The sequence below is a fragment of the Myotis brandtii genome, unplaced genomic scaffold (assembly GCF_000412655.1).
Source record: "Myotis brandtii unplaced genomic scaffold, ASM41265v1 scaffold409, whole genome shotgun sequence".
NCBI lineage: Eukaryota > Metazoa > Chordata > Mammalia > Chiroptera > Vespertilionidae > Myotis > Myotis brandtii.
Genome location: NW_005365723.1, coordinates 1,744,786 through 1,755,489, shown reverse-complemented (window position 1 = coordinate 1,755,489; position 10,704 = coordinate 1,744,786). Strand labels below are relative to the sequence as shown.

At 54.5% G+C, this 10,704-nt stretch overlaps 1 protein-coding gene across 1 annotated transcript in view; it reads left to right on the top strand.

Annotated features, from left to right (window-relative positions):
• The window catches only part of IGF1R (insulin-like growth factor 1 receptor), a 117,571-nt gene that overhangs the window by 12,998 nt on the left and 93,869 nt on the right, over positions 1–10,704 (top strand). Inside the window, exon 2 of the mRNA XM_014545431.1 lies at positions 9,785–10,330. Within this exon, the coding sequence (XP_014400917.1) occupies positions 9,785–10,330 (546 nt within the window). The remainder of the gene's footprint in view (positions 1–9,784; positions 10,331–10,704) is intronic.

Genomic DNA, 10,704 nt, shown 5'->3' with positions numbered 1-10,704 from the left:
CATTACATAAAAGGGTATGGTCTTTTTTTTTTTTTTTTTTTTTTTTTTCCTTTTTTTTTTTTTTTTTTTTTAAATTGGGGCTGGATTCCTCGATCCCAGAGGGAGCCTTGGAGGAGAGGGATTGGCCCCCCCAGACTCGAGAGTGGTTTCAGGCAGGAGAGGAAACTGAGGCTCAAGAGCCCAGGAAGCGTGCTGCCTGTGCGTCTGCCCGTCTGTCTGTCTGTCAGTCGCAGGCCAGGTCAGCCTGTCCGCCCTTCCCGCCGCCACTCTCTGCGGCTGGTTCTCTGCACAGAGGTTTCCGCCAGGAGTCGGGGCTCAGGCCTGGACCTGCTGGATTCCGACGGGGCTGGGAGGTAGCTGAGCCTGTCTGGCCCAGCGAGGCCTCCTCTCCGCCCCCCTCGGGTGAGCAGCCTTTGTGGGTCGGGGCCCCGGGGGAGGAGGCTGGCTGCCAACAGCTCACCTGGGTCTGGAAGTGGGACTGGCGTTCCCCCCGCGTCTCGGAAGCCAGCGGGGACCAGGCTGGTCTCTCCCTGGGCAGGCAGCTCGGCCACATGCCAAGAGGGAGGTGGGCCCGTGCCCGGGCGGCGATGCGCACTCACAGGGCTGGAGGGACAGACAGCAGGCGCTTCCTGCTCCCAGGTAGGAGGCTGGAAGGCCAAGGGCAAGCAAGGTCAAGGTGCTCTGGCTCAGGTGTGCAGATGGCCATCGTCTGCGAGGAAGATCTGATGTCTCTCTTTTCTCCTGCACACTCCCCACTGGGGATACGCCCGCAACCAAGGTACATGCCCTTGACCGGAATCAAACCTCGGACCCTTGAGTCTGCAGGCAGATGCTCTATCCACTGAGCCAAACCGGTCAGGGCTGATTTCATTGATTTATTTTTTTTAATTATTGATTTTAGAGAGAGGAAGGTAGCAAGAGAGAAACATTCATTGATCAGTTGCCTCCCGTATGTGCCCCGACCAGAGATCGAGCCCACAACCCGGGCATGTGCCCTGACCTCCTGGTTCATAGATTGACACTCAACCACTGAGCCACACTGGCTGGGCCAGCTGGAAGCCTAGTTTCTGGGTGAGCACACACCTATTGGATGGATGGAGGGAACTCAGTTTTGCAAGCCCAACGCCACCATCCGTGGGCCGGGGGATTGCGACCAGGGGGATAGACCTGCTTGTGCAGCTCCTCCCAGAATGCTTAGCGGGACTGTCTTGGCAAACCCAGAAGGCTGGGAAGCCCAGTGGTCATTGCACGGCAGCCTTAAGCGTGTCCGAGTCACAGTTGCTCTCGTAAAGCTGACCCTGCTACGATGTTGCCTTGTCTCTATTCCCGGCTGCCTTCTAAGCCGGGCAGGATTTACCGGTGAGTCACTCCCCGGGCGGTACAAGCGGTTATTGATCGAGCCTTCCCGTTAATCCCGTGAGCAGTTTAGACACGGATGAGCCCGTCTTAGGGTGTCTGCGACCCAGGATCCCCGCGTGCGGGCTGCTGACACCCGCAGGGGGCGTTTCTCGTGCCTGAGCGCGGGGCATGTGGACGTGAAGGGGGTGCCTGCCGCCCGGGCGGGGTTTGCTCCCCATGCTCCGCGTGTGGATGGTAGAAGTCACGGCCCTTTTATGGAAGGCCCGTTCGCCACCTCCTTGTCTCGGGCAGCCTGTTGTCCTGCAGGCCCCACGGGCGGGGCCGCTGTGGATTCTTATCCACTGAGGGGTGGGGGGAGGTTGAGGGTTAGGTATCGGGGCAGCCTGTCGGGCACACCACACCAGCACGGACCCTGGAAACCTCCTCTTACTGGTTTTTTTTGGTTGGCCCTCACCTGGGGATATTTTTTCTTTTTTTTAATTTAAATATTTTTATTGATTTCAGAGAGGAAGGAGAGGGAGAGAGAAGCATCAATGATGAGAAAGAATCATGGATCGACTGCCTCCTGCACGCCCCCTACTGGGGATCGAGCCCGCACCCTGGGCATGTGGCCTGATCGGGAATCAAACCATGACCTCCTGGTTCATAGGTTGGTGCTCAACCCCTGAGCCACACCAGCCAGGCAGGAGATATTTTTTTCATTGATTTTTGGAGACAATGGAAGGGAGGGAGGAGGAGGCAGAGAGAGAGAGAGAGAGAAAAACATGGATGAGAGAGAGACACATGGATTGGTTGCCTCCTGCCTGTGCCCTGACAGGTGTCTTGAAATGTGAAATGTTTCGGGTCCCAAGCCCATTGGGCGTTCGTTCAACCTTGGGGAGGGCGGAGGAGGCTAAGCTTGGGGTGGGGGGCGGGCGCCGTGAGCTCTCTCAGCCCCTTCTCAGCTGCATCTTGAAACAACACCCCATTGGCAGAGCCTTTGGTTACGGGACAAGGTAGGCCTGGGGGCTGGGGCCCCCGCGCGAGGGGCTTACTGACCGGTTCCTGTTCCCTGGCCACTCTGTGTCTCACGTCTCAGCTCTCGTAAGATTCAGAAAATACTGCAGAATGCCTGAGATTTCTGAAATTCCTGGCCTGGGAGACCTGACTCGGTGGAAGAGTCGGCCATTTCGGCTTCAGCCATTTTCCCAGCGACCAAGATTTGTAATGCCTGGAGCGTCTCTCTCTCTCTCTCTCTCTCTCTCTCTCTCTCTCTCTCCCCCCTCCCTTCCTCCTTCCCTCCCTCTCCCTCTCTCTCTCCCTCTCCCTCCCTCTCTCTTTTTCTCCTTGAAAAGCAGCCATTGAAAGAAAAAAGAAATAGCAAAATCCCCATCTCGCGAGCCCCACTTCCTGCGGTCCTACTTGAGCTCTGAAAAATAGCTTTTTGCAAGTCAAGGCTCTTACTTGGCCTCTTTCAAAGGCGTCCTTCCCATCTCTTTGTCTGGCCGGGCTGGGTGAAGGCGACGCGTTAAAAGAACGCATTTTCATCAGCCCGGAAGCGCGCAGGCCTACATTTTAAGTCCCTTCCTAGCTCTGTGGCGCGCGTGGGAATATGGTCCAGGCCACCGCGGGTTAGCCGGACACTTTCAGCAGCGCCGGTGGTCTCCCTCCTCACGTTAAGGTGGATTTTTAAAGGATTTGCTCAGGTACAAGTGGTGCTTTGTGGATGTCAGGAAAGTGGGAACCTCCTGGCCAGCGTGGCTCAGTGGTTGAGCGTCGACCTAGGAACCAGGAGGTCAGGGTTCGATTCCCAGTCAAGGCACATGCCCGGTTGCAGGCTCCGTCCCCAGTAGGGGGCGTGCAGGAGGCAGCCGATCCATGATTCTCTCTCATCATGGATGTTTCTCTCTCCCTCTCCCTTCCTCTTTGAAATCACCCAATAAATAAAAAATACTGAGAGGCAGTGGAATGCGCCTGTTGTGCCCACCTGGCCGATACGGGTCCCCGGGATCGTCCAGGAAGCCGCCCAGGCCACTCTGAGCGGCATCTCGGCCCCCCCGGCCTCCCGCACCGGCCACACGCTTGTCCAGGAAGCCGCCCAGGCCACTCTGAGCGGCATCTCGCCCCCCCCCCGGCCTCCCGCACCGGGCCACACGCTTTGTTCGCTCTCAGATGGTGATGCCCGTCCCTCTAGCCCAGCGGTTCTCAACCTGTGGGTCGCGACCCTTTGGGGGTCGAACAACCCTTTCACAGGGGTCGCCTAAGACCATCGGAAAACACTATAATTACAGCCCACCTGGCCGGTACGGGTCCCCGGGATCGTCCAGGAAGCCGCCCAGGCCACTCTGAGCGGCATCTCGCCCCCCCCCCGGCCTCCCGCACCGGGCCACACGCTTTGTTCGCTCTCAGATGGTGATGCCCGTCCCTCTAGCCCAGCGGTTCTCAACCTGTGGGTCGCGACCCTTTGGGGGTCGAACAACCCTTTCACAGGGGTCGCCTAAGACCATCGGAAAACACATATATAATTACATGTTGTTTTGTGATGAATCACTATGCTTTAATTATGTTCCATTTGTAACAATGAAAATACATCCTGCATATCAGATATTTACATGACGATTCATAACAGTAGCAACATGATAGTGATGAAGTAGCAACGAAAATAATGTTATGGTTGGGGGTCCCCACAACATGAGGAACTGTATTAAAGGGTCACGGCGTTAGGAAGGTGGAGAACCACTGCTCTAGCCAGTTAACTCACTGGGGATGTGTGGATAGCCTCAGGAAGCCACCGTTTGGGGGAAAAAAAGGTCAGGAAACGAGGTCCCACTGAGTCAGCCTCTTCCCAAAAATAAAAGCATTCAAGACACTCGGCCACGCTTGTCGACAACTTGTGATTTTGATGGGTTTCCGGGGTAACGCCGGCAGCCTCCCCGCTAGGTCTCACAGATGCTCATCACAGCTGGGAAGGTGTGTTCCGTCTCCTTGTTTATCCCGAGATGTCCCCCTACACTGCTTGTGTCTTACTATAGCTCATGTTTTTTTCTTTTCTTTTTTTTTTTTTAATGTAATTCTCACCCAAGGAGTAAGGATATTTTTTCTACTGACTTTTAGATAAAGTGGAAGGGGAGGGGAGGGAGAGAAAGAAGGAGAGGACAGGAGGGAGAGAAACATGGCTCTATCCACTGAGCCACACCGTCTAGGGCACTGTTTGTATTTTTTGAAGATATACTTTCATTGATGTCAGAGGGGAAGGGCAAGGGAGAGAGAGAGAGAGAAACATCAGTGATGAGAGAGAATCATGGGTCGGCTGCCTCCTGCACGCCCCCCACTGGGGATCGAGCCCGCAACCCAGGCACGTGCCCTTGACCGGAATCGAACCCGGGACCCTCCAGTCCGCAGGCCGACGCTCTATCCCCTGAGCCCAACCGGCTGGGGCCACTGTTTTTGTTTTTTTAGAGAAGTGGCCCAGCTTTCTCGGACTGTCCGAGACACCCAGGACCTAAGGGAGAAGCCAGGCTTAGTCTCAGAGGTGCTCTCCTTCACGCGTAGCTGGGCGCCCCCCCCCCCCGAAGCCGCCTCCCTCCCTCTGCGCTGTGCGTGGTGGCCGCGGCCGGCCCAGATGTCACCGCTGAGGAACATCAGGAACTCAGCCGGTATTGGCGAAATTAAATCGCCCCGGGAAAAAAATCGATGTTAGTGAAATTAAGTCACTTGCTCTTAAAAGCCAAACAGAATGGCCGTTCTTCATATTTACGGGGCTGTTTCCTCTCTCTAGATCGCTACCAATTAAGTCACTTGCTCTTAAAAGCCAAACAGAATGGCTGTTCTTCATATTTACTGGGCTGTTTCCTCTCTCTAGATCGTTACTGTTCTTTGTGTGTGTGTGTGTGTGTGTGTGTGTGTGTTTGTGTGTTTAATCCTCACCCGAGGATATTTTTCCACTGATTTTTACAGAGAGTGGAAGAGAGAGGGAGAGACAGAGAGAAACATGGATGTGAGAGAAACACATCGATTGGTTGCCTCCTGCAATCAAACCCGGGGAATTTGGTTCATGGGCTGACGCTCTGTCCACTGAGCCACACTGGCTAGGACTGTGTGTGTGTGTGTGTGTGTGTTATGTCCCTTTCAAGGAGAAGCAGTGATGGACACAGATGACCCAGGAGGCTTTTAGATCTTGGGGATCCAGGGCTAGGTCACAGGTTGATGAATCAGAAAGGACTCATCCAACGTCTTAGCACCGATTAGCTGCAGGAAGAGACCAAGTGCAGCTGAACGATGACTCAGAAGGCAAGTTAGGGCCTCGCCGCCGTACTCTCCTGCTGTCAGGGGTGTCGGTTACATCATTCCCGTCACTCGGCCGGGATGGCCCAGCGTAGAGCTGCAAGGATAGTCAGCAGACCCTGCGTGATAGGGAGATTCTTTTTATAGAGAGAGATTATATTGTTATTGATTGCAGAGAGGAAGGGGGACAGAGAGAGAGAGAAACATCAATGATGAGAGAGAATCATGGATGGGCTGCCTCCTGCACGCCCCCCACTGGGGATCAAGCCTGCAACCCGGGCATGTGCCCTGACCGGGAATCAAACCGTGACCTCCCGGTTCCTAGGTGGACACTCAACTGCTGAGCCACGCCGGCCGGGCTCAACTGGCAACATTTCTAAGTCATTAGCTATTAATTATATTTAGATGGTACAGTTCTCATCTCTATGGTCCTGTATTTAGTCTCCACACGGAGCCAAGCCAGCCGGGCCCCAATCCCTTCGCCCTGGGTTGCTCACCCGCGTCCGGTTCCCATAGAAATCTCCCCAGCCCTCCTCCCTGGGAACCCTCACAGGCTTGGTGTCTACCCCACTTCCCACTGCATCTCGGGGACCCAGGGCTAGTTCACAGGTTGGTGAATCCCTGCTCCATCATGCCTGTCCCTTGTATGTGGTCCCACTCACTCCCTTCTCTTTTAAAGTGTGGACACAGCCCGGCCGGCTGGCGTGGCTCAGCGGTTGATTGTCGACCTAGGAACCAGGAGGTCAGGGTTCGATTCCCACTCAGGGCACAGGCCCGGGTTGCAGGCTCCATCCCCAGGAGGGGGCGTGCAGGAGGCAGCCGATCCGTGATCCTCATCATTGATGTTTCTCTCTCTCTCCCGCTCCCCCTTCCTCTCTGAAATCAATAAAAAACAGATTAAAAAAAATAATAAAATGTGGACACCAACCCAGTTTGGGGGGCTCGCCTCTGGACCCTTGCTCTACTAAGCCTGCCTGAGTGTGGTCCAAGACCGCCTGGATATTTTATTTTTTTATTTTTGCAGTCACAACACCCCGTTATCACACCCAGAAATTGTATCCAATTAAATCTCCCAAGCCTTGTTCGCACCTCCTACACGTGTGCCTTTCTTTTCTTTCTTCTTCTTTTTTTTTTTGCAACCAAGTGTCCAAACACATAACTTCCTCTCGATGGCAACCCCCATCTGTTGATCTTTTTAGCTCTCGCCTCTGTCGCGCAGCGCCTTTGCCGTCTCTCCCGGGAGCTTGTCCTCCTGGGATTAGATAAACATTTCCCTTCTGCCTTCGTCCAAGCGATTGATAAAAAATGACGATGGGTCGGGGTGCGGAAAGGGCCCTGTGACCTTCCCTGGGCGGAAGGATTTCTCTGGGTGGGGCTGCTTCCCCATGCGCCTGCACCGCCGTCTGCTGGCTGCACGGATTCACCTGGTGGAAGCGGGGTGCTGCCCACCTGGCTGGTGGTGTGGAAGGCTGTCCCCCCCGAAGGTGTGGTTGTGTGGCTCCCTGGGGAGGGCATAACCAAGGGATTCTAGCTTTTGTGTGCTCATTCACCCCAAAGGTCACCAGAGCCCGGCCGGCGTGGCTCAGTGGTTGAATGTCGACCTATGAACCAGGAGGTCACGGTTCGATTCCCGGTCAGGGCACATGCCCGGGGTTTGCGGGCTCGATCCCCAGTAGGGGGCGTGCAGGAGGCAGCGGATTCATGATTCTCTCTCATCATTGATGTTTCTCTCGCTCTCCCTCTCCCTTCCTCTCTGAAGTCAGTTAAAAATATATATATATATTTTAAAAGTTACCAGCCATCAGAACTGGGAGTTATGAGATAGCATCTGAGCGCACTTTTAAAATATGGAGACTTATAGAATATTGCACTTTGGGCAGTTTAAGATCAGAACGGAATTTGGAATAGCCGTCAGAGCAGGCAGGGTTTTGTGGGTTTTTTGAGGGGGGACCCAGGAAAAGAGCTGGCGCCCCTCAGTTGCGGCAAACACCGGCTTTCTTTTGGCTCCGTATCCTGTAGGGGGTGGGGACACGGGGGCTTGTGCTCCCGCCCCTCGTCGAGTGACTTCTGGGTAAAGTTTCGCTTCTTCAATGAGGAGGCGGCATGTAAACATCTGCCCCATCTTTGTAAGTTCTTCCACACATGGTAGCACTGGGCGTTAACCTTCCCAAACTGTACTTTCTCTAGGCATTTTTTAAAAAATTGGTTTTGAGAGGGGGAATGGGGAGGAAGGGGGGGGGGAGAGAGATGTTGTTTTACTTATATATGCATTCATTGGTTGATTCCTTTTTGTTGTTGTTATTTTGTTTGTTTGTTAATTCTCACCAGAGGGTATTTTTTCCCATTGATTTTTTTTTTAGAGAGAATAGAAGGGAGGGGAGAGGAGGTGAAAGAGAGGGAGAGAGAGAGAAACATGGATGTGAGAGGGCCACATTCATTCATTGCCTCCTGCATGTGCCCCAATCAGGGCAGGGAATCGAACCCAAAATCTAGGCATGAGGCCCTCGACCGGGAATCGAACCCATGACCCTCCGGTGCGCAGGCTGACGTTCCAGCCACTGAGCCATGCTGGCTGGGACCATGGGTCGAGTCCTGTACACACTCTGATCGGGGATTGAACCCACCACCTCGGTGTATCAGGAGGATGCCCTAACTAACTGAGCTACCCGGCCAGGGCCCGGACTACCTCCCTCTTCTGCGTACCTGAGCTGTTCGGTTCTGGTTCCAAGTAGGACAGGGATGGCTCTCGCGGGGGGCCCCGGAGAACAGTTTCGCCGTTGACAATGACTGACGCTTCTTGTTTAATTTCCTGCTCCCAGCGTTCCCCCGTGAAATGCAATCCCTCGCTTACATCCTCACGATTGCCTCCCGTTCCTGAACGTGCCAGGTGGCGGGGACGGTTGTCTGCGGGAGAGACGCATGTATATATACAATGTAAACACGTTCCCATTGACACGTGAAGATAAAAGGCTTAACATGAACTGCCTCTGTTTACACTGAACACAGAAAATTCCACTCCAACAAATTCGACGATAGCAGTATCAGTGTTTGTTATCATAACAGCATCTCCAGCCCCATCTTTTTTTTGTGCTTTTTTTTTTTTTTTTTGGAGTTGCAGTGTACTGAGTAGGCGTGGGTGGAAGGAAAGCGATGCCGTTTCCCTCTGCACGTGGAGCGTTTGCTCAGATCTGGGGGCAGGGGGGGGGGGCAGGGACTGCCGATTCAGCAGCCTCGGGGGCCATGGGCTCTAGGGACACTCCCTCTCCACCCCTTTTTCTTTCTTCTTCTTCTTTTTTTTTAACCCATTAAGCACAGTGGAAATATGACTTTTTAAAAATTATTTTTTTATTGATTTCAGAGAGGAAGGGGGAGGGGGAGAGAGAGAAACATCCATGATGAGAGAGAATCATGGATCGGCTGCCTCCTGCATGCCCCCTACTGGGGATGGAGCCGCAACCCGGGCGTGTGCCCTGACCAGGAGTGGAACCGTGACCTCATGGTTCACAGGTCGATGCTCAACCACTGAGCCACACGGGCAGGGCTTGTCTTATTTCTTAATGACAATCTAGTCCTGAAAGCGGGCCACCTCATGAGTTGGAAAATCGATTTCAAAGTGACTTCCTTTTGCCCTGGCTGGTTTGGCTCAGTGGATAGAGCATCGGCCTGCAGACTGAAGGGTCCCAGGTCCGATTCCGGCCAAGGGCAGCACCTACCTCCGTTGCAGGCTCCATCCTGGCCCTGGTTGGAGTGCGTGGAGAAGGCAACCAATCGATGTGTGTCTCTCACATCAATGTTTCTCTCTCTCTCTGTCTCTCCTCTTCCCTTCCACTCTCTCTAAAATTCAATGGGAAGCCCTAGCTGGTGTGGCTCAGTGGACAGAGCATCAGCCTGTGGACTGAAGGGTCCCGGGTTCCATTTCCGGTCAGGGCCCATACCAGGGTTGAGGGCTCCATCCCCAGTAGGGGGCGTGCAGGAGGCAGCCGATCCATGATTCTCTCTCATCATCGATGGTTCTCTCTCTCTCTTCGTTTCTCTGAAATCAATGAAAACATATTTTTGAAAAAAATCAATGGGGAAAATATCAACAACAACAACAACAACAAAATATAAGTAACGACCTGTCACTCACGCGCGTCCCCGCCCCCTTGTGTCCCCTCTGCAGTCTGCGGCCCCGGCATCGACATCCGCAACGACTTCCAGCAGCTGAAGCGCCTGGAGAACTGCACGGTGATCGAGGGCTACCTGCACATCCTGCTCATCTCCAAGGGCGACGACTACCGCAGCTACCGCTTCCCCAAGCTCACGGTCATCACCGAGTACCTGCTCCTGTTCCGCGTGGCCGGCCTGGAGAGCATCGGCGACCTGTTCCCCAACCTCACGGTCATCCGCGGCTGGAAGCTCTTCTACAACTACGCCCTGGTCATCTTCGAGATGACCAACCTCAAGGACATCGGCCTGCGCAACCTGCGCAACATCACCCGCGGCGCCATCCGCATCGAAAAGAACGCCGACCTCTGCTACCTGTCCACCGTGGACTGGTCCCTCATCCTCGACGCCGTGTCCAACAACTACGTGGTGGGGAACAAGTCCCCCAAGGAGTGCGGCGACGTGTGCCCGGGGGCCCTGGAGGGGAAGTCCACCTGCGACCGGACCACCATCAACAACGAGTACAACTACCGCTGCTGGACCCAGGACCACTGCCAGAAAAGTAAGGGCCGCGCTGGGCTGTGCCGGCTTCCTTTCTGCTCCCCTCCCCCCCACCCCGCATCCCGCATCCCGCCCCCTCTCTCCTCGCCCTCCCTCCTCTTCCACTTGCACGGCTCGGCTCACTTGCGCTGGGCGGTGGGTGGGGTTGTCTTGCATGTAGGACCCGCCGTGGAAGGGGTTTGGGGGGGACTCAGGGGACTCAGGGGATGCAGGGCGTGGTGTGGTTGCCATGGAGACCATGTCAATCACACGCTAGAACGGCGATGGCGAACCTATGACACCCGTGTCAGAGGTGACAGGCGAACTCATTTTTTTGGTTGATTTTTCTTTGTTAAATGGCATTTAAATAGATAAAATAAATATCAAAAATATAAG